Source organism: Watersipora subatra, chromosome 9 (genome assembly GCF_963576615.1).
Source record: "Watersipora subatra chromosome 9, tzWatSuba1.1, whole genome shotgun sequence".
NCBI lineage: Eukaryota > Metazoa > Bryozoa > Gymnolaemata > Cheilostomatida > Watersiporidae > Watersipora > Watersipora subatra.
In genome coordinates, this window is record NC_088716.1 from 51,974,233 (window position 1) to 52,001,751 (window position 27,519).

At 35.6% G+C, this 27,519-nt stretch overlaps 1 protein-coding gene across 1 annotated transcript; it reads right to left on the minus strand.

The window, feature by feature from the left end:
- Nucleotides 1-792: 792 nt before the first annotated feature.
- On the minus strand, nucleotides 793-27,437 carry LOC137403881 (cleavage stimulation factor subunit 2-like). Its single transcript, XM_068089980.1, has 9 exons — nucleotides 27,382-27,437; nucleotides 22,463-22,541; nucleotides 21,145-21,409; nucleotides 13,132-13,305; nucleotides 12,257-12,438; nucleotides 10,110-10,525; nucleotides 9,525-9,623; nucleotides 3,151-3,266; nucleotides 793-1,309 (listed from the first exon to the last, which is right to left on the minus strand). Exons 1-9 carry the CDS (start codon nucleotides 27,428-27,430, stop codon nucleotides 1,169-1,171), a joined length of 1,521 nt encoding a protein of 506 aa, XP_067946081.1. The 5' UTR covers nucleotides 27,431-27,437; the 3' UTR covers nucleotides 793-1,168.
- Nucleotides 27,438-27,519: the final 82 nt, after the last annotated feature.

A 27,519-nucleotide genomic window follows, 5' to 3' on the forward strand; every position in this document is an offset into this window, starting at 1 on the left:
GGCACATTGACTAAGACTAATTTGAGTACGCCACTATCCGTATTGCTTAACTTTCCAATGTGAGTCGTGAGGGCAAGCTTTAGTGACATTGCGTAATGCAGTATGCTATGCCTATTTTAACCAACATAACGGCTTTTATCGCCTCAGTTGGTTAGATATTTGCCTGGTGAACGGGAGGTTCCGAGATCAAATCCAGCATTAAACGGATATTTCACTCCTAAATTGTAATAGCTACAGCCAGACTAACCGAAACACACACAAACTTTGAGATTTATATATATAGAAGCATAAACCCACATACATAATTATATATACACATATAGACAAATGCTCGCATGTGTACATACCTACATGTAGCAGTATTAATACATAAACATATATATATTATGTATTACTAACTAGAGATATCATTGCTACTATTACTCAATAAGAATATTATTATTACTAAAAATATTGTTATTTATATTATTAACAAGGAACACCAGTAATCCAACTAACATAGTTACATATACATATCTATCATTAATACTTTAAATGTAGGCCTATTGGTCCTGTTATAGTTAACAATAGTTAGTTTTCAATGAGACCAGACAGACTTCTAAATTACCAGTATTTCAGTCAAATTCAAATAAAGGGTTATATTTCATTTTATCAGATCTGTTATTTTAAGCTGTTTTGAGAGTGAGTTATCTATATAACTAACTCATGCCTTACTTTGAATGTTTTCATTTGGTGTGAATTACGTAACACTAAGCATTTCATAATTCTCTGTCTCTATTGAGTAGTAAAATGTTGAAGTAAACATTCAGTTTATTGTAAGTAACATTGTCTAAATTTACATATACCCTCAACATGCAGGTTCTCAGTAAAATTCATTGGAGTCATCTGCTCTTTGCATGTATATTTCTTGACAGATCTTAAAAGCAAACACGAGCGATGTGAATGCTTTGCAACCAGCTAGTTTTAAGCTTTGAGTGTGCAATACTGTTTCCTTTACAATCAGTTTATCAATTTAAAGATCCAACTGCAGTTCATATGACTAGTATCCTGTATTTACATTGATAGACATTGCAAAAGAGACTATATATACAGAATGAATAGCTCTAAATGATGAATGATTGAATGATACACAGAATTGATAAAGTAATAACTATGCTGTCACAGCAACTCATTGCTGCCGAGAGATCTGTTGTTTGAGTATAAGTATACTCTGCCTCTGATCAGGAGGCAGCTGCTGTATCTGTTCATCGGTCAGCTGAAGTACTTGCATGATGAGTGCTGCCTTTTCTTTGTCCTCATCCGCTCCAGCCTGCACGAGATCAAGCATATAATATGGGCACTGGCAGATATAGACAAACGTAAAATGGTACGACATGTAGAAAAAGACGACCGATTATATCTAAAACACACACCGGTACTGATGTAGACGGAGGTTTATATCATTTATGTTAAAAAATTCAGTAAGAGTTTTTTCAATGGCAAGTCTTTCAACATTCAATAATAAACTATCATTAAAAGTAGTTTTCTGGGTAAGGAATTTTTACTATAATAAGAGCAGTGTTTGTCCGTAGCCACACTAAGAGTTTAAGGTAAAGAGATTGCCTCCCACAGGGATTGAAATGAGGTACTATGATTTAGACTCAGTCACTCTAGCCACTACACCACGCAGCCGCCTTTCCAGTTCATGCATAAATTATGCCAAATGATTACTCATGACGATCTCTCACAGTGCACGGGAATGACAAGTGTACTAGCATATTATAATATAATATCTACCTGAGATTACCATCTTAGTTCCATAGCTGACTTAATCTTTCGAGCAAGTACAACTTTCTTTCTACTTTTATTATCGCAATGGAGGTTTTACCAGAATAAGCATATTTTCAAAGTACTCTCAGCACTATGATAAGTAGCAAATGAGGCCCAAAGGATGCCCAAAGGATGTCAAAGCTTTGCCCTCAAACAGCAACACACTGATCTAGAGTTGATGACATCAGAAGGAGGCCCTAAACTCACTAGTAGCGAGCACCAGCCTACATAGCAATAGTTTAGACTTTGACTTGCAACAAAATTCACATTACAGCTATTTGGTATCAAAAGATTCACCATGCCTTACTCTGCTGTGTTGTAAGCCCAAAATATGTAGAAATGTGATTACAAGCTCTTAAAAGCTCAAAAACGAACAGTTAATCGCAGACATCACGAAAACGCCATAGATTGGAATCTCTTTCCAAAACGGCTCAAATGGGATGTAGTTGAACAGAATGGCTTCTGTTTACCCTTTCATGCAAGCTCATTCGTCGAAATATTTTCACAAATATACTTCACGCATTCAATAAAACCATGTCTATTGTTCTTACGTGTCTATTTCATCATCATTGTAATGCTATCACTTTGAGCACTGATATCTCAAAACCTACCATAAAAATTCGTTTATTTTTTCAACCTCAACTTGAAGGAATACATATCATCCTCTGATAAACATGATGAGCCTGTTGGTCACCTGCGATAGTCGAAAAATGCTGCAGAAATTGTTCGCACTGTTGGCAGGAAGTATTGACCACATGATAAGATTACGACTAGATGATTAGACCAAGCCGAAACAAAACTGTAACGTAGCGAGCCTCTATATGTGATACAGGCTTTTCGGTAGAACCCGAAGTGTTTGTCATAAACTAGTGCTACGGGACGTTTTATATTGAGCCTTTTATTGGCCTTTAATTTCACGTGATCAAAAACAATAACCACAATGTTTGACAACGTCGTCGAAAAAAAGAGATTCCTATCTACGGCGTTTTCGTGATGGCTGCGATTAACTGTTCATTTTTGAGCTTTTAAGAGCTTGTAATCACATTTCCCCATATTTTGCACTTAAAACACAGCAGAGTAAAACATGGTGAACTTTTTGATACCAAACAACAGTAATGTGAATTTTGTTGCAAGTAAACTTTTAACCAATGTGATCTATATGCAAAGCGGAAGCCTTCTTATTCACAAAAGACCTAATAAAATATAGTACGCAAAAAGTAGACACAATAAAAATGAACACATGCGACCTCTAGGCTCTTTTGAATAGTTACAACAAACAGAGCTGCCAACTTCTTTAAAAATAAATGACAATTAACAGGATATTTCATATGCTATACTCACAGAAGCTGGAGGCCCAGAGGAGCCACCCTGTCTAGGAGAAAACTGCGAACTAGAAGGTGCACCACGACTTGGCCCTGAGGCTTGTCGTACATCTCGAGGGGGGTCAAGCAGTCCTCCTACAATACAATTTATAATCTCTTCTAATCAGTCTAATAGATCTCAGCCCGAATCTCAGCAACAGAATCATGTACTAAACACAATGTAAGGTCTAAAAGCACATATCAGCAGAATAAGCATAGCAACCACTTATGATACCTGTTAAAGGAAGTCAGACCAACAAAGTCTGTATATTTTGTGAGAATACTGGACAGGCAACATTATTTTATTTAGAAGTGATCTTCTCCTGGAATAATTTAGACTTGTTTAAAATGCTTGCTTGCAGCAGTATCTTGAGTCAATAATGTGAGCAACATCATGCCATTACAGTCATGTGATCACCTATTCTACTAAATAAAAACTGAATGCTCTAAGGCTAAGCAGTCCACCATAATCCCTCATTTCTCGCAGCTAATCGGGAATTAATGTGAAAATCTGTGAAATACAAACTAATTAAACTCATTTACATATATAAAAAGTCTCAATCAATGTTTGTCAGTTTGTCTGTCTGTGTATCCAGTTATAACGATAAAGTTTTCGGGACGAAAAATCCCCGGCGCACTGGATTTGAAATCAAAACCTCCCATTCTGCAGACAAGCATTTACCCATTACACTACCCTGTCCAACGGGCTATATTATGGAATAAATCATGCTCATTACTCATGCCAATATTTCACGGCTTCACACTCAACACTGCAGCTGGCGTTATGCATGCAGCTATATCAGAAGGAAAATGCATGCACATGAGTGAAGAAAAATGAGTAAACTCATATAACCAACAAGACTATTGCAATCAGTATAGATCTGTAGTAGGCACTGCAGCCGGTACGGTATGAATTACACAGAAAATAAACACAGTAAACAAAAAAACACAGTAAAGAAAAACAAACAAAACAACTTCATTTAAAAGTTAGAATAGTAAATGTTGTATATGTTGATTAAAATAAATTTTATGAGCAAAAACTTTTTTATTATCCGTGCAGCGCCAGCCATTCAGCTAGTATCTATTACAGACACTTTCTCATTAATCGCTAGCATTTGAGTCATTTTCTTAAGTTCCTTAGACAATTTTGAGGGTTGACGGTGTTTAAGAGGCATGATTAAGGGTGTCACAAACACTATGCACTTTTACACTTTACATAACATAACAGGAAAACAGCGAACTGCTACAAGTACTACCATAACAAAGCTCACAGAAGGATTTCAGTGAATATGAGAGGGATTTACCATAAAACTTCTAATTGAACGCCACCTCTATTTGAACGCCACCTCTATTTGAACGTCACCTCCAATTGACGCCACCCTGGGAGAAGGGTTGAAAAATAGACCGCCACTCTCCAATTGAACGCCACCTCCATTTGACCACCCCTTTGACATTATTTGATCTTTACGAGCCCATAATATCAACTGATCAGTAGAAAAGTGTCCCCAAAATCGATTATATATTATATTATATTAAAACTGAATCGATTATATCAATAACAGTTAATTCTCTCGTTATCCAATTCCAAAGCTTTTCGTTTTTTTGTTATAACTTTGAAAGCGACACCATAGAAATAATCAATAAGGGTCTCAGGCTAGTAGTAGTTCTTTGTTGAACGCGGTCTTTCGACTTGGAAGTAGCCTACATACGGTATATAAAAAATGGCTTAAATTTACGATGGTAGATGAACTTTCAAAGCAACGCTATAGAAATAGTTGCTGTCTCAAGCTAATAGTAGTTCCTTGTTTAACGCGGTCCTGCTACTTCGAAGTACATGTACATATATATAAAAAAACGTTTAAATTTATGAAGGTAAATGGAACTTTGAAAACAACGCCGTAGAAATAACTACTAACTGTCTCAGGCTAATAGTAGTTTCTTGTTTAACGCAGTCCTAATACTTTGAAGGACATGCATATAAAACCCGGTTCGCAAGTTTTGGACCAAGGGTTACGTTTACTAAGCAAACTTTTACACTTTGCATTCATGCTAAATGCTTTGCTATGCTAAAAAAATGTTCGGACGCTGATATCGACTAGTTCAGCAGTGCCAAAGAAGAGTTAAAATCAGAAGATGTTGTGGAAGGTATTGGACAACTAAAAGATGTTCGTTCCATCAAAATCTACAATCAGAACGCAGCTATCCGAGCAAACGATGGAAATATTTTTGTGTTAAAAACGTTAATTTTTGTTTCTGCATGTAATATAAGTATGATTCATTTATGTCACTTGTTCATAAATATTTTTGATAGATCATCATATCATTTGATAGATTATCATCTGTATAATTTATAAATATGCAGATTTATGGCATGCTATTTAATAGCATCCTTGCAGCTTATTTAACACAGCTTATGATAGATCAATGCTCATAACTCCACTTCTATTGCACATAAAAAGCTAGTTTTGGCTGCAAATTGTAGCGATCATATCAAAGAGTGCAATGAGCCTTTATTCAGCAATGTCAAATACAGACATAAAATATAAATATGTCTTCACATTTAGAATGAAATAAAAATTGAAAATCCCAACAAATTGCAAAGAAGAACACAGGCTATAATATCATTGCAGGTCAATTGCAAGCAATAGATATCAACTAATAGAGATATTTCTCGGTTTCTCGATGCACATTTATCAAGAGATCTTTGACAAGTTAGAGGCAAATTAGCAGATTTATTGCATCCAAAATGTTTAAAAATCGGTGAACTGAAAGAGAGCAGAATATAGACAACATTCGTTTCACCCGTAATAATGCTAAATAATTTACCTGCCAAAAATTTTGACAAGTGAATTGAAAAATACACTGCCAGTCTCTTTTTAAACATCGCCTCCAATTGACCGTCACTATAGAAGAAGGGTTGAAAAATAGAGCGCCATGACGTTCAATTAGAGGTTTTACGGTATGTATTTTGTCCATTTTAGTTTCTTTTATCTTTATTTTCTTTAATTTCTAATCTTTTTAATGAAGTGTTACGTAGTGTTATATAGTTTCTAATAGTTTTTAAAAGATTGGCTTAGCGTGTCATAGAGAACGCGACGCAAAAGCGCATATAACTGGAAACAGATACTAACAGATATGACGACGACATTGAAGTGAGTTTAGTAAAAGATTAAAACTTATCTTCAAGTGTGTGTTTAGTAAGTTAAATTCATTGAAGTTAAATTCGAGGTTTCAATATTGTACATAGTGATGTTACATTTTATTGCAGATCATAACAACTAAATGGGTATTTAATACTTTGTTAGTGTAGGTACTTAATTATAACAATTGAAAACACTTTTTTCATAATACGGTAACAGATTAATTTGTAGTTAGTGATTTTATATAAGAAATTGTGCCTCGAGATACGAGTAAAATTGACAAACGAGCTCAGTTCTATAATGCATTAAGCTCATATGTCGAAGTATGACTGTAGTTGTAATTCTATGTATACGTATGAAGTATTACAGTCAGCAACTAAATGCTTAGTTACATACAAGCCAGTATTTCGCTACGCTAAGAGCAGACCAAGGAGTTGCATCTCTAACTGATTTTGGCACTAATCCAAAACCTGAAGATGTTACTTTATAAAGTTGTTAAAATACTTTTGTTATGCCTTCTTTAAAGAAAGTATAATACCAAATCTACCCAAAGTGAGTAAAAACTGGACTATAAATTTTGCGAGTTGTTCCACAGCATACACATATAATATTATAGCACTGGTTACTAGATAATGAATATGCATGGTATACTTCACTGGGTGATACACATGTGTATGCATAGAGTGCAGAATAGCCAGTAATTGAGTACAGTCATACTTCAACTTACGAGTGCCCCAACATACGAGAAACTTGATATACGAGCCAGCTTGTGAGGAAGTTTTAGCACTAACATACGAGCCATGTTTGAGATACGAGCACGTGAGTCAGTGACCAAATATGTCGGAGGTGTTTTATGAGAACAGCATCACTCTGTATTTTTCAGCTGCTCAGGTCATACTTTGGCATCGTGTTTTTTGTGCGAGTTTTTCAGTGCAGAATTATGTGAATTAAAAGTATTTTTCGTAGATCAAAAGTTAATCAGTACAATGATGGATAATGCAAAGAAAAAGCGAACGATAAGAATTAATATTAACTCATTCGCACCCGACGAATTTCTAGGCGATTAGCCCCAGATACCGCTAATTTTTCAGAAAATTGTCGTAACTCAAATTACTACTACAGGAGACAGACTTGAGATAATTTATTCAATCAAATTTCAAAAGAACCAACCAAGTCTCTTCTTTCAAAATATATTACATTCATATAGACACCTTGTATCCCTTTTATGTAGATCCGTGCCTCAAAGAAGGTAGTTTCAGGAAGTTTCTAATTTTGAAAAAGTTGTCATTTGCTGAAACAAAGTTAGATTTGCACCATAAAAATTACAAAATATACAAAGTTTGACTGAAATTACTCATTTATTACAGACAATACATATTTATGATTATTATTTATACATATGCAGTTAGACATGAACATTAAAATCATGAAACTCTAACTTCAAAGTTTTACTCACGAGCATCATCCTTCAAACAAAATCATAGCAAATCTATATGCCAATATAACTCAAATAAAACATCATGAAAATGTTTCAAAAAATACAAATATGTTCAATAACTCTGTTCTTGACTTTTCAGACTTCATAGATAGCTCTAACAATCAATATGATCCTATCAAAACTGAAAGATAACGTTAGTCCGACTACGGCTGACAGAGTGAAGAGTGCATTTTTATTCTAGCATAACGATTCAAATTGGCAAAATTAAAAGTTAATAAAAACTTTGAAACACTAAAAAAAATGTTTTGATTTGATTTATGCAGTCTTTCAATGTCTTACCACTTCTGAATCTGCATATTTACTTCTGGAGTAGAAAAAAAATTATCACAAACGATAAAATTTCAAGTCGGCATGATGATTTCCGGTTGAGGTAGAAACTGAGATGGGTGTACTAACTTAGTTATAACTTTCGCTGGAGACGTCATAGAGGCAAATTTTAAAGTTTGTCTGATTGGCCAGAAATTTATCTTTCTAAATAATTAAAAATATTCTTTTATAGTTTAAAAATAACGATGCAAGGAGTTGGTAAATTTCAGACGCGAGTTAATCGCGTTGGGTGCATAGCAACGTTATAAATATGCGAGATAACTCGCGCCTGGGTGCGAATGAGTTAAACATGAAATTATTTAAAAATATGAGAAAGGTGCACGCATGATTGAGCTGGCTCGCCAATATGACAGAAATACATCCACAATATGCACAATTATCAAACAGAAAGATAATATTAAGGGCATTAAGCCTGCAAAAGAACTAACCATAGTTTCCAAACGGCATAGTGATTTTTACGACGAGATGGAGAAATTGCTCATGCTTTGGATAAAAAACAAACAATTAACTGGCAACAGCGTAACTGAAATGATACTGTGAGAAGAGACCGGTACTATCTATGAAGACTATAGAAATAGATATTCGGACAAGTTGGCTAGTGGTCGTGCATTCGCCCTTTTGACGACACATGTGTTTGTCCTTTTCGCAACATGTTGAAAGGGCGACAAAGGCAAACGTCCTTAGATAGGTTTCTCTTAAAATGACCGGCTGATCGTGAGAGCGAAAAAAAGGGAAAATTAGCTAAGCAGCGAGAAGAAATTTAAAACTATGAACGCTAAAGAAATTTTAATTACATTAAATTTAAAATACAAGTCCGCTTTCAAGCCTGTGCATCAGAATTCAAATTTATCAAAGTCATAGATATATAAACCTATATATATCTATGATTTATGGTTTATATATCTATGATCATAGTCAAATGTTGTAATGAAGGATAACTTTTCTTTACCTCTTTGGCAAATGCTAGCGTTAGCTGCTATTGTATGTAATTAATTTTACATTTTAATTGATCACATTTTCTTGCATTATTTTTTATTTGTTGCTTTTTGAAAGAATGTAGTGAGTTACTGTAGGACAATTATAAAAATGTTTTTTCTGTGACAATATCTTGTTTTAAGTGTTTTAGTTTGTGTTTTTCAGAGTATGGAAACCAATCAATATACACTCCATAGTTCTATATGTAAATAAAATGCACTAACGTGCTAGTAAATTGACATACGAGCTCAGTCCCAGAACGCATTAAGCTCGTAAGTTGATGTATAACTGTAATAGATATACATAGTGTATACCCCGAGGTGATGTTCAACAATGACAAATATTAACTAGCTATCGACAATTGATCATATTATGAGACGACTCAAAGCTACAAGCAAAAGGTCATAGGGTTACCTCTTCCATAGTCTCCGCCGCTGTGGCGACCTCTCTCTACATTTCTGAAGTCGATATCTTGTGACCTTGTACCAGGGTCCCGCCTATCCATCATGGGACCTGCATTCATAAAAATTAATCAAGGGAACAGTGTATGACAATATTACTGACATCAAATCTCTTGTGAAAAGTAGACATAGAGTATACAGTTGTAGAGAGTGATCATAGAAGATACGCTTATTCAGGAGTGAACATAGAATATTCTCTTATGAAAAATAGGCATAAAACACCCATGGTAGTCGGTGGTCATAATATGTATTTTTTGATACAGCTAACGGATAGAGTCATATTATATATGAAAGGCTCATAGTATTCATAAATCATTTTAAAATAATGTATCATCTCATTGAAGGCGTAGAAAGGATGTTTCAGTGTATCCCTTTATTTAAACAACTAAAAATCCTATAAAATGTCATTTTCAATTATATTCTTTCAGAACACTTTAATATTTAGCCAAATGTGTCAAAATTTCTCTGGAGAAAGTATCTGAAACTGAAGCTAGTTTCAGTGGAGCATAGTGCAACCACCACTTGCCCACTTTTTTACCTCTACTGTCCATAGATGGGTGGGTGCGAGGATCTCTCCTTGGGTCCATTGTTGGAGGAGCCCCTCTTGGATCCATGCCTGGATGTGACCCTCTTGGATCCAATCCTGGTGGTCCACCTCTCGAATCCATGCCTGAGGTTAGCCCCCTTGGATCCATTCCAGCTGGTCCACTTCGGGGATCCAAGCCCCGACCACTGCTCCGCGAGTCCATACCAGCTGCACTACCTCTAGAATCCATTCCTAGAGTAACCCCTCGAGGATCCATACCAGATGGTCCACCCCTAGGATCTAAACCATGATGGTTCATCGAGGCATCAGAGCCCCGCATGCTTGAGTTGCGTGGATCCATGACTGGAGGGTTATTAGGGCCTCCACCACCCCATCTATCAGGAGCATTAGTTGGGGATAACAGTGAACTAAAATTACATTAGAAGAAATTTTTAAGACATAGAACTATCAAAATGGCAATATTACAATAGATGCACAAAGAATCATGAGGAACAGCCAGAAAGCACAACGCAAAACTAGGAGCGATCAATTTGCGCAGCTGCTGCATCAATTGAGCAAGAGCAGAGTTACCTCCTCTTCCTCGACGCTTACTTCAACTGTTGCCAAATATCATCATCCATGATTACATCAGAATCAAGTAAGTAGAAATTGCTACAACATCTTTATTTTCACACACATTGGGTGTAGTTGGCTATGCTCTAGGTTTGGTAAAATTATCAAAAGTTGATTGCTATCAAAAACACAAATACTGCAATAAAATATTCAAATGAATTGGTATGACGTATATCTTCACAGCCATTTTTTATATTGAAATATTTTGTAAAATTTATATATTTATTGCATTTTAAGTTTTTATTGGCTTTTTGCTAACTTCTATATTTTCAGTTTGATCAAACTCTAGATGCATAAGAAGTAGAGGTGGAACGAGACAGGTTTTTTAAGTTCGAGACGAGACTCGAGACACTGTCTGGTAAAAATTAGAGGCTCGAGACACGAGACAGTAAAATAATGTGCATTTGGTGATGATTTCACTACACAAGGACTAGCGTACTTAATATATAAACTTGATAAACCTCTTTTTAAATTGAAATTTCACCTGGTGTAAACGATTTAAATACAACATTTTAATTGCGATATGCATGTATTTTTTGTAGACAAAAGTGACACAAACAGCTCTAAAATAGCGAAGTTATATATTTCTAAGAATTTTGACCTTGATTGATACTAATTATTATAAACATATTGCTTTGTACATGTATATTTGTTTTAAGTTTTGTTTGTGTATTAACTGCAGTATGTGAACTATATTTTAGTTGTACTCATGAAATTATATGCATTACTGTATATATTCTTATATTGAACTAACGATGTCTTGTTAACCGAACACGGACTATGGTCAACACGGCCTTTAGTTCGTTTTTCCGTGTACGGGCAGGTTTTACCTGCAATTAGTAGTATACAAAAGAGGCCCGAATGTTATGAGAAGGGCAAATGGTGTTTGGACACGATACGATAAAATACAGATATTTTACCCGCAACAGTCTTATTTATTAAATCGGATTATCCGGAGGGTAATTGGATACCACCCGGTATCTGTTTTAAGGACACAGAACCGAGGTCCTTAATTAACAGGGCCGTTGTCCGGACTACATGATTAGACTCAGGGGGGGTTCCAACATAATTAATAACAACCGGTATAGTAGTAACGAACCTGGTATAAGTTTAAAGGCAGTTTCCCCGCAATCCATTACAATAGTATATGGAATTGTTGTTACCACGAAAGCCATGTTTTAACAGTCGTGCGCAGGCGCTTTAGTTCTATTTCCTGTCTCGACTTTGGCAATAGTTAAGTCGAGACCGATACGAGACAGGTCGATACTCGAGATGTCTCGTGTGTCGTTCTACCTCTAATAAGAAGAGTTGTCTACAAGCTGGCAGTTCGTGAGCTAATGCAATATACTTAGGAATGAATCGATCATGTAACAAGTCTAACAGCTGGTCTCCTATGTTAGCTTGTAGAGGTGGCAAAGATTGTTAGTGTAAACATAAATGAATAACTATGTAGGTGTGAACCCAGCCAATGATCTCCATCAGTCGAACATGTACTTTGTAAACAAGGTGAAATGTACAGCCCTTACCTGTCGAGAAGTCCAGATCGACCAGAGCTTGGAGCGGATGAGTCAGACGGCCTCTCTCCCAGGAGCCCACCACTTGGTCTATAACTACCGGTATTATTTGAGACTGGGACAGGAGCTACAGGCTTAGGTGGTTCTTCATTAGCGAGTGGAGCAGTCGGGTCTCTCTCCCGATGAAGCAAAGCCTATATGTTGGAGCATATAGCAACAAATAATTTCCAAACAGGCACAAAAACATATGGCTAGCATGATAACTTCAGCATATGTGGTGTTCTGATTCCAAATAATGATGATTCTATGTGCATGATTCCAAATACTTGTGATGCCTAAAATGTTCCCAATAAAGTGAAAAACAGCGTTTAATTGTAAACGGTTTCATAAACAAGGATATGGGTAACGACTGTAAAGGTTTTCCGCAATATCTTAAAATAAAATATAAGCTCTTAAAAAGGAATTCCGCTTCCTGTTCAAATGCATGTATATAAAAAAACTGGAAAGCTATCACTTGAGCTAGAAAACAGGTGCACTGCTTAGACTTGCAGTATTTTACCTCCTAATAAAAATGATGCTGTATTTATATATAAATGATAACTTTGAAAAAAACATCTAAAATTATTTTTACCAACAACAATAAAAGAAAAAAATAAGGAGCATAGGCAAATACATTGTTACGTTAATACACTCTACTCTAAGAGGAAAATGTGTTATATTGATATAGAATAGCTACAACTGGTAGCAGGTCACTGCAGCTTGTAGCCTACCTATCTCTTCCAATCTTAAATACTGGTAACTAACTGGTTGATCCAAACTACTGATACAACTCTCTGAACTCTTGACTTACCATAGCGACCTGAGGGTCGACAATCTTCATGACTTACCATAGCGACCTGAGGGTCAACAATCTTCATGACTATTTGTGCCTGAAGTAGAGCGTATGCTAACTGCGGATTCTGTAGTAGCATGCTCCTCGCTTCATTAGGGTTGTTCTGTATGCACAGCTTCATTTGCTTCATCAACTCAAACATCTGTTCCGGTGGCAGACTGGACACAGCCTGGTGTACACACATGCATAGACTGTGTTATTAAACAACCACTCGGACAGTAAACCCGTCTGACAGCCTGAATTACTAAACATCTATTCTAGGGTTAACTAGAATTTCTAGTTTCTAGGGTTCTAGGGTTAAGGAAAACTGGATACGGACTAAGGCAAATATATGTAAGGTACATAAACAAATCCTATGTTACCAAACATCAGCTTTGTTGGGGGACAAGATTGATAGTCTGTGTGACTAAATATCTAAACTGCTGAGAAAATGGTTAGACAAAGCCAAAAGCACACAATACTTAAACAAGGCAATACAGAGATCTCATGTACTCAGATTTAACTCACACGAACTATTAGAGTCATCATGTAAGATGCTTTCAAATTTCCAACACATAGAAGGTATGTGTATGGGATATGAAGATGTTCAAATTCCACGATGACACGATTTTGAACTGATTGGGTCACAGAAAGGGACATGATAAATGGAGATCTTTGTAAGCATATGTTTGTAGGCTGCAGTATATGATCGCTTGATATATAATAAACTTGTTGAGTGACTGCTAAAAACATTTCTATTGGATTCATTCTTATCATCATCCTTTATTGATGGGGTGATTATTGTATTGGAGACATATAGTAGACACTCTTATAATGTGAACCGCCTATAAAATAAACTTCTAATAACATAAATTTCACTCAAAAAACAATTTTTGTAACGTTTTTGCTTCGTATAATATTCCATGCAACGTTAAAGATGAACTTACACAAAATTTCAGTAGATTTTATCAAAAAATATCCGTATTGTTTTATTATTTGTGTTTTTTTTTAAGTCTGAGGTGATCTGACTGCCAACAGGTTTCAAGATTAAAATCGACAAAACTTGATCGCGGTTAAAACGCTCACAAGAAAAAGATGTGTGAAATGAAGTCACTAATTGCTATCTACTTGTATATAAATATTTCTCAAAGTATTTCTGTGCATCTGTCATTCCGGCTATAGCGCAGGCTGATTATTTTACTGATTAAGAAATATTAAGAAATATTTTAAGAGCCATGTTAATAAATATTTTTCGTAAGGTTCGATTACTATATCTGGGGTCAAGGCCAGTTCTTCCCACGCGTACAATTATATCGTCTCCGTATGGTCGTATTCAAAGTTTTGATGGATAGCTTCTGGTGGACCAGTAACCTTTTTATACACACACACTTCTATGCAAGAAATTTTATTATTAATTCTACATATTCAGGATTTTTATTTTGTTTTTTCAGTTCGCATTAATTGTATCATTATCCAATCATTCTTTTATTGTAACCGTAGCAAAACCGTATTAATTTAGCTATTACTTGCTAATTATTACACATTTACATCTAAACCTTTTTATAGTAGTTTTACTTTTTTCAACTTATTTGACCTGCACGAAACATTTTCTTCATGACAGGAAGTTTAAAAGTTGTTTGCCAAAGTTTGAAAACCTTTACAGTTGTTTTTATTTTCTCTCTTAATTTATTTCAATTACACAAAACACTTTTCTCATGATATGTAGTTTGAAAGTTAGAATGGCAAATGTTGTTATATGTTAAATAGAAATAGATTTTCTGACCAAAGACTCTTTTATTACCCGGGCAACGCCGGGAAGCACAGCTTGCCATTGCTATAGTTGATATCGGCTATTGCGACCAAAGTGCAGCGTTACGCGTCTCTATTCTGTCTGTCTCTTTGCAGCTATAATCGTCATAATCACACATTCGCTGGATTTGAGCATTTTAACTGTGATCAAGTTCAGTCAATTTTAATCTTGAAATTTCCTAGAAGTCGGATCACCTCAAATGTTAAGAACAATTGCAAATGATAGAAAATACTGAAACTTTCTGACAAAATCTACAAAAAAATTTGTGCAGGTTCATGTTTAACCCTTTTGCAGGTGATACGACATTAATGTCGTTTTGTGATGGTGATTCTAGTGGGTAGTGCGACATTAATGTCGCTATCGTCCGCACTATGTATTAAGACTTACTATTGGTCTGTGTTCGTTTTTCTATTCAATTAAATACTTTTTAAAGTAAAAGAACACACGTGAGGACTTGAATACCTACATTTTAGACATGTATATTCGTATTTCAACTTATTTTGGGCGATCGTTGTCGATGCCCTTTTTATCTTTTTTTTACTCAGTAAGATACTAAGCCTTTCCCCCCTCCCGATTTGATTTTTATGCTTTTATGTGAACAAAAGAACTTACTATTGGTCTGTGTCCGTTTTTATATCGAATTAAATACTTTCTAAAGTAAAAACAACATATGTGTGAACTTGAATACCTACATTTTAGACATGTATATTTATATTTCAACTTATTTTGGGCGATCGTTGTCGATGCCCTATTTATGTGCCTTTTTTACTTAGTAAGATCCAAGCATTGATTTTTGTGAACACAAAACATTTTATAATCATGGCTTCATCTTCCCAACGACCTGCTAGATCAACTCGAAAGGCCCAGTTTGTTTTGGCTGATCCTATAGCTGATGACTCAGACAATGACTCAAATTTTTCTGATGTCTATCTAATGGACTTTGATATAAGTGATGAGTCTAGTGATGACGATGCTTCTGTTGTTGGGCCAAGGGATGGTGGAGGAGATGCAATCAGTAATGATGGGGTTTGGACTGAAATTAGAAACCTTAGCAATGACAAATGCCCCAATGTCAATGATTTTACCAGTCCCAATCAGTCAAATTTTTCAATTTTTTTAAAGAATTTACATGTGTAAGGGTAGTTTAAATAGCTCAAACAGGCACAAAGGGTGTGAAAATGTTTGAAAATGCCTTGTTATATGATACAAACCTATCATACAACCATAGTGTGGCAAAAAAATATCATTTCAATAAAATTTCAAAATTTTAATTTTTCTAAATATTTAATTCATCTAGGGCGATCAGAAATAGGCTCAAAAATTCACCTGCGAAAGGGTTAAGCATCAAGTGGGTGCAAGTTCACAAATTTGATTTGAATAACGAGGGTCCCACAGTTAGCCTTAAAAATATTGTTTTCTCTCTTGTTGCACTTAGGAAAAAAATTGAGGTGTAGGGTATCTCTATTATAAAGACTCGTGGTCTTGTAGTCTAGCGTGCCATAAGAGATCATCTGATGTGCCGATAAAGCAGAGAGATTAAGTATGTACACAATTATTCAGAAATACTGTAAATCCCGGTATATAAGTAAAAAATTAGTGTAAGTGAAAAGTCAGCGTACAACCCGTGTCGACTTGTATCGCAGAATTTACAGTACTTGAAGGCGGTCGGTATGGGCAGGTGTTAGAGATTCAGTCTCGTTGAAATCAATCTTTTATCCTAAGATATAACCCTGGCTTCAAAAAATGGTCGAACAGACAAACACCATTCTTAGATAGTATATTTATAATTTTTTTGCTTTATTTTAGAGATATACAATTTTTGTTTTCTTTCCACCATAGACTTTGTTGTCTAGGAAAAAATCGATTTAAATTGACATTAAAGGTGGGTGCTCCCCTAACTTAAAATCACCATAATTATGAACACTAAACTAAATGAAAACGATACAAAAAAAGTAAAGTTGTCAATACAAGTCAACAATACAGTACATGTACAGTCAATAAATTGAAAAGTTAGGTCTAGTCTTTTCTTATTTGAAGGGCCAAAGGGGTTGGTTTGGAATAGTATTGGAACAAATTAGACAATTTACATGTATTTTATTGTTTGAATAGCCTAAAATCTTTAAAATGTAAATATTCCCGGAAAAGATTATTTACGTTGTAAGGGCATCTAATGTATGTACTCTCTCGGTTAAACTCTGCTATAACCAGCAGGTGAAGTTCACTGTAAACATCTCGTTTTAGAAACACATATGAGCCAACTCACATTGATTGTTGAAATAAAGTTCAAAGTCAAAAATCTTGTAAAATTACCTCTAGGTCTATAGGGGCATCTAATGTATAGTAGACGCTGCTATAACCATAACGTATACCTCCTATAACGTAAATTCGAGATAACGTAAAGAATTGATGTGAAGTTTTTGCTTCGTACAACATAAAAAATTCCTAACAACGTAAAGTGTAAAGTCAGGCGAGCTCTCAAATTCTATTTGAATGTTAATCTATCTCGCTGCACTTGCCAAAGAAAAAACAACATGCGTATAGCATTACATCTATTAGACATGTGTACACAACTTTCACAACATTCTAGTTCGTCGTGATAAATCGTCAGATGTGTCGACAAAACAAAGAATATAGGGTAGCTGTTAAATTATTCATAAATACAAAGACGATCGATTGGTGCAGGTGTTACAGCGTTGGTCTATCAATCTGAATGGCACGGGTTGAAGTATTGTCGAAAGTCCTCTTTCATCCTAACCATGAGCCCCTGGATACAGATAGCCAAAGAATAGGTGGTGTGTACCGCTTTTCGTAGTAAAAATATTGTGCTATTTGGCTCTAATTTAAACGTATAAAATATTTGTTATTAGTTTTACTTGGCAGAATTTACTTTGCTGTTTAGAAAAAATAAGCAAATCTTTGTATATGAACGTCAAATATATGCGCTCCCCATCAACTTATCGTCAAAATTATCGCAATCATGGTCTATAAAACCAGTGAGATTGACCAGGAAAAGGAGAAAAGTTGTTGATGCAAGCCAATAATACTGCAGTTATGGTACAGCTCACAAATTAAAAGATTTGTCTAGCTTTTTCTTTTTTATATGGCCAAAGGGGTGAGTTTGGAAAGATTTTAGAATGGATTAGGCAACTTAGATGTATTTTACTGTTTTTATAACGTAAATTCCATATTACGTAAATTCCCTATAACGTAAATTCCCAATAACGTAAATTCCCTATAACGTAAATTTCCAATAACGTAAATTCCCTATAACGTAAATTCCCTATAACGTAAATTCTCTATAACGGAAATTCCCAATAACGTAAATTCCCTGTAACGTAAACTCCCTGTAACGTAAATTCCCTATAACGTAAATTCCCAATAACATAAATTCCTTATAACGTAAATTTCCTATAACGTAAATTCCTTATTACGTAAATTTCCAATAACGTAAATTCCTAATAGCGTAAAGGTTCCTGGAATGGATTATTTACATCTACACTGCCCTAATTTGGCAAAACCTATTATCTCATCAACTTTTCTCTATTTTCACAGCCTGCTAACATTGATGATAATTTTTTCGCTTGTTGCTAAAGATTCTACCTCTAGCTAGCCGACAATTACCCAGACAAAGTTTGACTGACTTAATCTCATTGTCCTGTCTGCTAATCCATTGTGAGTTGTTATGCCTGCTAATATTCCCACACCATTGTTAGATAATACTCTGGCAAAAAGCATTATCAGCTGGTAATAGGTTGTGCCTGCACATTTTGAAGACAATTAGCAGTGCTTTGTGCAAAGTAATGTAGAAGAAGCTACTGTCATTGCTATGGCCGACAAAACATCAAACTTTGCTGTTTATCAATGCTAGATGATACGAAATTTCTGTTTCTTGAAATCTGTAGAGAGAGTTATGTATTTAATTTAAACAAGTTTTAATATCCTTCCACCGATTAAGATTACAGTAAAAGAAGAAAAATAGAGTAAGTTTGACACAAATGGACAAAATATATGGTTAAAAGAATATTACAGTTCTACATCATGTTCAGGCGAAATTAATCGAGATTATCAACTAAATCCGGGGCATCGCTCGTAGGGATGGTTGTCCAGAAAGTTTGGCGAGAGCTCGGCATATATTTACAGGGATTAGTTACGATGTCATTCTTTTTTGACTGTGAGATACCTCTAGGAGTCAGGTTGCGGTCCACGGTGGTTGTTATATCGTACTTTGACTTCAGGTAGTCGAAGTCAGACCATTCGTTGTCTGTATGCAGCTTCTTATAGTACAAGATTTTGCTACCTCGGCGAATCTGTAGTTGTCGAATCTCAGCTACCATGGGGCGGTTTTGCTGCCGGAGTTTGATGGTGCTTTGATGTCCCTGATGCTTTTTGAAATCAGTAGCTGCCATTCTAATTACTTTGCACCCAGGGGCTTCCACGCATTTTACAAAATCATCCATGTCGCAAACATTAACCATTTTTTTCATTTGGCATTCTACTCGAGCGTGGCAACTGTCAGCAGACATAAATGTATGGCCAGCTTTTAGATATTTTAGAGTTATTGTCTGTGCATAAATATTTTGACTGTTCACCAGCTTAATCAATGATGTGAACAGCGTGTAGTTTTTATTTTAGCCGCAGGAGTTGTCCATGAAGTAGATCAATTCTTGCTGATCACGGTTTTGGTGCACAGCGGATATTACAGCGGATGCGAGATCCGCACACTTTCGTCCGGATATACATGTAGCCTCGTGCCACACCACAGAGATGGGCTTCATAGTCGTGGTGTATTTGCCAATCGGTGCGAAAGTATGATGGAAGGTGACTAAGCGTCTAGTGAAGCATGCTGACTTAAATCCCGGCAGCCGAGGAAGCATTATAACTTTCTGCAAGTCAATCGACCGAACCATTTTTGTAGATTCTACTGCGCTGCCATCATTTTTGTACTCATGTTTCGCTTCCCGAGCACGAGCAAGATGATCCTCCTTCTTGCGGCACGTGGTACAAGAGTCAACACAGAGATAATTTTCTTTCTCGTGCGGTATATTGTCCAGTTCAGCACACTGCTCGCACTGCTCCTCTCCCAGTTTGCTAAAGCTGATGTTAAGAGCTTGTATGCGCCGCTGATATGTCGAATAATGGATGGGCCAGTTTTGGTGCTTTGAGTAATAATCTGAATGCATATCTCGAATAGAAATTTCGTGGGGAAGATAGAGCCGATGTGGGGCATGCTCCCTCCTGTAGTGAGACATGCACGGGTTGTAGCTTTTGATGTGATTATTAATCACTTGATGTAGATCTTCGTCAGCTCCATGTCGCTTCCCTCCTCGAGAATCTGGGAGATGTAAGACGCTGGATGTTGCTCCGGCTTTAGCATACAACACTACACCAGAAGTTTTGCCCTATCCAATCGTTGCAAAATAGAACTCTTTACAGACAATTTGCTGACATCCCTTTTCATCAGCGAGACGGTAGATGTAATATGCCTGACAACAAAACAAACCGTCAAAAAGAAAACTATTGCCAAAAGAAAGTATATCATGTCACAATTGAACATTCTTTAGTTAAGTAAAACGCTTGCAATCACTAAAACACTAGGACTCGCAGCAAAATGTTGAAGACTGGACACAAGCCAGTGCAGTTTTCGTAGCAAAATATAGAATATCTACACCATTAATACTATCTTTTTAAAAGTGAAAAGTTTCTGAACTCACCGACCGATTAAATGATGATAGTGTCTTAGTATTAGCCTCCAGTCTTTCTACACTATGATGTATAAAGTTCTTTCTTTCTATGTAGCCGAGCTTACAAGAATCTGTATAGATTTTCACTCTTGATCTAGAATCTACTATTTCGCTACAGCGCTTAGGGCACCTGCATGGAAATCTCATTTTGTGCTTCTCCACTTCATGCTTTAGTTTGTCTTCTAGCGAGCGCCTACGTTTGGACTTAGGAGTAGCACAAGGTGAAGACATGACGCTTCGAGCTCAGGTCAAGATGACAAACTGACTGTAAATAGCTGTACTTATATCTGCAGCTGGCTGGCACCAGCTGCAGATATAAATACAGATGGTACCAGCTGGCTAGTGCCATCTGGTGTTAACAGTAGGAGCGCCTACTGTATTATCAAAAGTGGCTTGGAGAAAATAACTCCGCGTTAATAGTTAAAAAATTCATATGGATTTTATAAACATCATTGCTACAGCAAAGGAACAGTAATACCTTTGAGATAGCCTCAGGGGCTTCCGTGGGCTCCACAGGAGGGCCATATGGACTCTCTTGTTGCAGCCCGCCCAAAGCTTGTTGAAGAGCTTTGATGTTTTCGGCGCTGCTCTGGTCACCGCCTGCTGCCGGACCAACGCGTAGAGGTCGGCCATTATACTCAACATTGTTTAGGTTTCTTACACAGCTGTTGGCTGTGGCAGCATCCTGGTACTCTATGAAACCATAACCCTTAGGCTTTCCGCTGTCTCTGTCATGCACGAGGCTAAATAAAAAATATCATGACAAAGATGCCGATAAGGATAAGGGAGTTGATTACAGCAGTTGCACCAGTCTATCGTGGCTGCAGTTAAAGCAATGTAGTACAAAACTAATCTAAATACAAGCTCGTGAGTATTAGTAGTAACAGTATGTTGTGTATTTGCAAAGTTATATATAGAGATATACATGTACAATAAAATTTCGAAAAGGTACTAAGTATTTTGTGAGAGTGCAGAATCCTGATACATCACAAAATCTTCACTTAGTATCTTTGGATGTCACAATATAGCCTAAGTTCGGGTTCAAATGTCTCATATCTCGAACAAAATTTTTTAAATATATGCTTCAGATGCCAAACAACTTCAAACAAGTCTAAGAAACTCATCAATGTGGCTCAGTTGCCAGCTGATGCTCCCACGGTTATCTTTAGCACGCGATCAATGTGTACAGATGTGTTCAGTGAAGTTTATAAAATAACTCTATTTGGTTCTGGGTAGTGTATTATTTGATTTTTTCATTATTACGATAAACCGACAAGCTGAAAAAACAAGGCCAATGTATGGATTGCTACAGATAGGGTTACACATTTTCAGCCTAGCTTTGTCTATCAATGCAGCATTGAGTACTTTCTTAAATTTCACTATATTTTATGTATTAGCTATTAATTTATTATTTACCTAGTTATTATTAGCTCTTTGCTGACAACTTTGGTATGAAATAATGTGAAGATTCTTCAGAAAATTCATGTTGTTGTCTTAGAACAGATTAAAACCCTTTACATTATTTTTAATGAAAAATAATTCAAACAATTCGCTTTTCAAACAGTTTTCTGGATTGGATCAGGGTCAAAAATGAAGTCGGATTGTATGCTGTTTTCCAGAGCTACCAGTAAAAAATGGTGCATGAGAAATGCTCATGTTTGACACAATTACAAAGTATACCTAACAGCGATAACATACTCTCAAATTAGTAAACTGAAATAATAATATAAAATAGTCAGAGAGTTTATTTAAATTATTAATAATAGCACTTATCACAGCAATCAGGTTAGTTATACCGAAAGCTGACGATGGGACCAGCTTGTTCAAACTTCTCCCTCAACTCACTCTCCGTTACATCAAAGGGAATGTTCCCAACTACAACCAGAAGAAGAATTCATTCCTTTCATATTACTGAGTGAAATAAAGCCATCATGAACACTAGTAATAGTCTGCGTTTACATTAGACAACTCTCCAAAAGCAAAGCAGGTTGTTTGAAAAAGATGAGATGATCTTAAAAGGTCAAGAAGGTACATAGTAGGTGAACTGAATAATGTACATGTATGCGTAATCTTTTTGATCATTATGAGGCAAAATAAAAGTAAACTTTCGATAAAACAATTGTAAGCTAGCCACTCAGAGAGGTCGTGGACAAGGCCAACACCACCTTTAAGGCACCACACCAGCTTTAATTGTAATAATTCTTCAATGCAATGCATGGCAAGGATGAAATCTCATTCAGTGATGGTGTCAAGTGCTACCTAAAACTGCATAAATGACAACAAAGTTTCCCATTTGGACTGAAAAGAATGCGAGAAAGCATTCAAATGTCCCGCACTTCACAATCATGCCAAAAATGACCTTGCCCTCAGATTATAAAATTCAAAGTGATGTAGCATTTCTTAAGCAGACTCTCTCTCTCTTTACTGCATATGTAAAAATACCCGGGATTTACTTTCAAGCCTTCTATTTAGAATCCAAATATGTCTAAAGCTAACTAAACCACTAACTGACTACAGCTGATACTCTCATCAAATGGCATGACTCGATCCTATTTTTCAATTGTCAAAAGCTATAATATATTAATATATTGTTGATACCAGAACACACTCATTCGCAGATGTCTTAACAAAAAAAAATCATGTATTTAACAATTTATAGCAATATAAGGGCCTACAGACCACAACAACAACTGTAGCAACAAACCACTGTGACATATTGCCGTTTGTTTCTAATGATAGACATATGACACCAATCACTTGCAGTGCATTACTTGTACCCACCAGTTGCAAGTAAAATCACAAACCACCACCAGCTCGAGAAAATGCTAGAATAAACAATACAATGGAAATTTTGAGAAGTCGTTGTTGTTGTAATTGTTGAGCCATCTTCTAATAGCAATAATAATTGAAAATAATATAACTGCAGATAAAAGGCACAGAACAACAGCCTTCAATTTACTTTAGAAGTTGACTTTGTATTTTCCTAATAACAATACCTATAAGAATTTTCCTTCTATGGATAAAGTTAGAGATGAATGACTTGCAGATAGCATTTGTTGTCATAATTCCTGCTCACTTTAATATAAAAATGAAAAGGTGTATGCCTCTAACAAAAAATACAGGTTTAATCATGCATCTAAATATATAGCCAGAGGCAATAGTTTTCAAAGATTATGTTATGAGTAGATTAAATTACAAACCTCCAAAGATTCATTACTAAATATAAAGCTATATAAAGCTCTGTACTAAAAGTGAAGAGTTATTATAAAAAGAAAAAAATTAACCAAAAAAAGGAGTTATCCACTCTCAGTTAAGTCAAATGGTGTACATACTTTCATTTAGACTTTCTAAATCTCTGAATACTCATTCAAGAAAATATTTTAGCATTTGTGCTTGCGGTAAAAATTACAACATTAGTGCCAAGAGAAACACAAGGTAAAATCAGTTTTGGAATCCAAAATGAAGTAGTCAATGATTACAGTATGAAAGTGTCTATGAAAATAAAGTTTCAACATAAAACAACAGAGTATTATATAATAGCATATATGCATATGCAAAACAATAAACTGCAGTCTAATCATTCTGTTTAACAGCGTACCTCAGTTTTAATTGATTTTATTTTAACTATGGATGTTCAAACAATCCAATGGCATTAAAAATTACGATTATAGTTTTATTACTATGCTTGTTACTCTCACACACATCTATGATGCGCTATACGGCTATAGTGATATATGATGACCGTGCAGCAATGTAATCTAGCTATGCCTCTACTCAAACGTAGATATGCTAAAGCCATATCAGTTAAAGTTTGAAAGGCAGCGTTTAAGTGAAACCAAAAACATAAAGATTGTGTAAAAACAGTTCCAGCATGTTATAAATTCATGGTTTGGCATTCAGCATGCATCGTTCATATGCTAAAACAAACGAGAAATCAAACATATGGTGCTTTGAACAGAGTGCTATAAATTTAGTCGAAGCAAAAATAGTTTTGTTGTTAATATTTTCTCGACCAACTATTGCTCTAGTGAAAAATAAAGACTCCAAGGATAACACTACACTAATGTAAAATTCCAAACTTTTAAAGATTTGGGAAGAGTGCTGAGAGTATTTAGTTGAGAGGTTTTCTATTGATTGCTTGTATTTCATTTTTTTCTGAAAAACCCTATAAAATAATTTTTTGAAGTAAGTTTTAGGACAGCAAAGTATGTTATTAGTTTGAAGTGGGCATGAGTTTTTTTAAGCAAGCATATCAACTTCTGTCACAGTAGCGTTCCAGGGTTGTTTGTTTGCATGCTTCGCATATGCTTCAAATGTTAAAAAATACATGTATACATGTATACACAAGTATTTATATCTTTATTTTGTATAAAATGGGGTGTCCTCAGATACATAGTAATTGTAAGGCATTGGTTAAGGATTCAGATTTACCATTGTTTAATCTGATCTGATAGCGCTCACTATATTAAGAAAGTAGCTTAAACGCGAGCAGATCAGTCTGGACACTAATAGTATTATTCTATAACAGAAATACAAAAGCCGCAAGTATATACATTATTCAGTGTAACCTACGACCTCCCCTCGGATATCCCTTATAGAACAAGACCAAAAAAAATTAAAAAATGCGTTTGTTTTAATTGTTGGTACAAAAAGACCCAAAGGTTGACGTGTATCATATAAGTGTTTTGGTGCGTTATTGTATGTATCTCGTATAACCTCACTAGATTTTACTCTAAAAAACAAAGACACGCTCTTTTCCCTTCTTTTCCCTGCTAATGAAACAATGTCTGTCTTCCAGTAGCTTTGAAAAACTAACCTGACCTCTCAATCTAAATATGAAGCGCAGTGCCTTGTTTTGCATTTTCCAATTTATTTATGTCTCCCTTTAGGTATGGATCCCAAACTTGGCATCCATATTCTAGTCCAGGTCTTATCAAAGTCTCATAGGCAAACCTTTCTTGTTTTTGTGTCTGCAGTTTTTAACACTCTGCGCAACATGCCTAATAGTCTAGAGGCTTTGGCCACTATGTTGTTTATGTGTCTATCCCATTTAAGTTTACAACTAAGTTCAATGCCTAGATATGGATGTGAATTTACACTTTTAAGCCTTACATTATGTAAACAAAAGTCCTGTTGAGAATTTGTTTTTCCCACAGAAAGAACTGAACATTTTGAGGAATTGAAAAACAACTGCCAATCACAGGCCCAAGATTGCAGTTCATTGAGGTAATCTTGTAAAATTAACGAATTTTCTCTAGTATTGTACAGCAAAGTGTCATCCGCGAACAATCGACATTCGAAGGTAATTTGCAAAGGCAGGTCATCGATATATAACAAAAAAAGGGGACCCAAGACAGGACCTTGAGACAAACCAGACAAAATATCACACCAAGAAGACTCTTCTCGATCGATCACGACTACCTGCATGCAATTTGTGAGAAAGTTCTCAACCCAGTGGACAATCTGTGAATTTATGAATAGTTTACATAATTTAAATATCATCTTCCTATGATTGACAGAGTCGAACGCTTTAGAAAAATCTAAAATTATGACATCTGTCACTAAGTTTTGTTCCCGATTTAAAGCCTAATCATTAAATGTATGTATCAACTGAGTTTTGCACAATCGATCACTTCGAAAGCCATGCTGAGAGTCAACCAGTATGTTTTTAGAGTCAAGATGTAAGTGAACATGCTTCGCAATGATATGCTCTAGCAATTTGCATGTAATACATGTAAGGGATACAGGCCAGTAATTATTTGGTAAATGTCTATTTCCCTTTTTATAGATCGGTTTTACATGAGCCATGTTCCACTTTTTAGGCAAGATCTCAATAGAAAGGGAGTATTTAAAGATTTCTGTCAGGCTATTAGCAATGATATGCACAAAGGTCTTCAGGACAATCTCTGCCAAGTTGTCTGGACCACACGCCTTAGAAGTATTGATACCTAGCAATAATGCAAATACTCCTTCAGTCTGTACCATAATGTTATTTTCATCAGCCTGAAAGAAGTCAAAGTCATTCGGTGGCTCAGCATTATCATCAATAACAAAAACAGGCCTAAAATAAGTATTAAACATGTTAGCTTTTTGGTTGGAAGCTTTGCTGTGGTGCCATTAGATGTTAGGTCAGGTATAATATTACAACCACTTTCTCTGTTTGGTCTCATGTATTTATAAAATAATTTGCTGTCTCCCTATAACAAAGGCTTATAAAGTCTTTTAGAAAGGTATGACCTTTTTGCTTGATTAATTGCTCAATTGTTCTGCTTTCTTACCGTGTTATATCTTTTTGCATTGTAACAAGTTGGATAAGTTCTCATTTCTGTATACAAACTCCTTTGCTTTTTCAAAGGCTTTCAAAGTTTATTTGTAAACCAACCTGGCTGGCAGCTAGCTGCTCGTATTTTGGTTGGAACACACTTATCTTTCAATTCTTCTATACCCCGCAAAAATAAATCATCTGTTTTATTGATATCTTTCTTTGCATCAATGCTAGCCCTTATCTCGCCCTTCCAGACACCAAAAATCATCACTGCCTCATCCATTTCTACCTTATCGTAACAATAAATGCAAACATTCCTCAATTCCTCGGCTTAAAAATACTCAATGCTTAGCTGAATATGAATCATGGAATGATCACTCAGTAGTGGACTTAATATTTCAACATTTTTTATGATTGCCTTCTTGAGTAACTTCTCTCCTAAAAACCTACCGAAGACAGATCGAATTTGTTTTTCACGATCGACGTAGGAGGCTGACATCTTGAATGCTGACTTTCGAGAAGATGTTAACTAGTTGTAGTATTGTTTCACTTGTTTTATTTTTTTAATTTAATGATGTGCCAAAAATT

Coding starts and splice junctions, on each gene's coding strand:
- LOC137403881 (XM_068089980.1), bottom strand. CDS start 27,430: ATGTCAGCCTCCTACGTCGATCGTGAAAAACAAATTCGATCTGTCTTC. Junction 12,439..13,131: donor TTGACCCTCAGGTCGCTATG/GTAAGTCATGAA, acceptor TCCAACATATAG/GCTTTGCTTCATCGGGAGAG. Junction 9,624..10,109: donor CCCATCTATGGACAGTAGAG/GTAAAAAAGTGG, acceptor TTATGAATGCAG/GTCCCATGATGGATAGGCGG.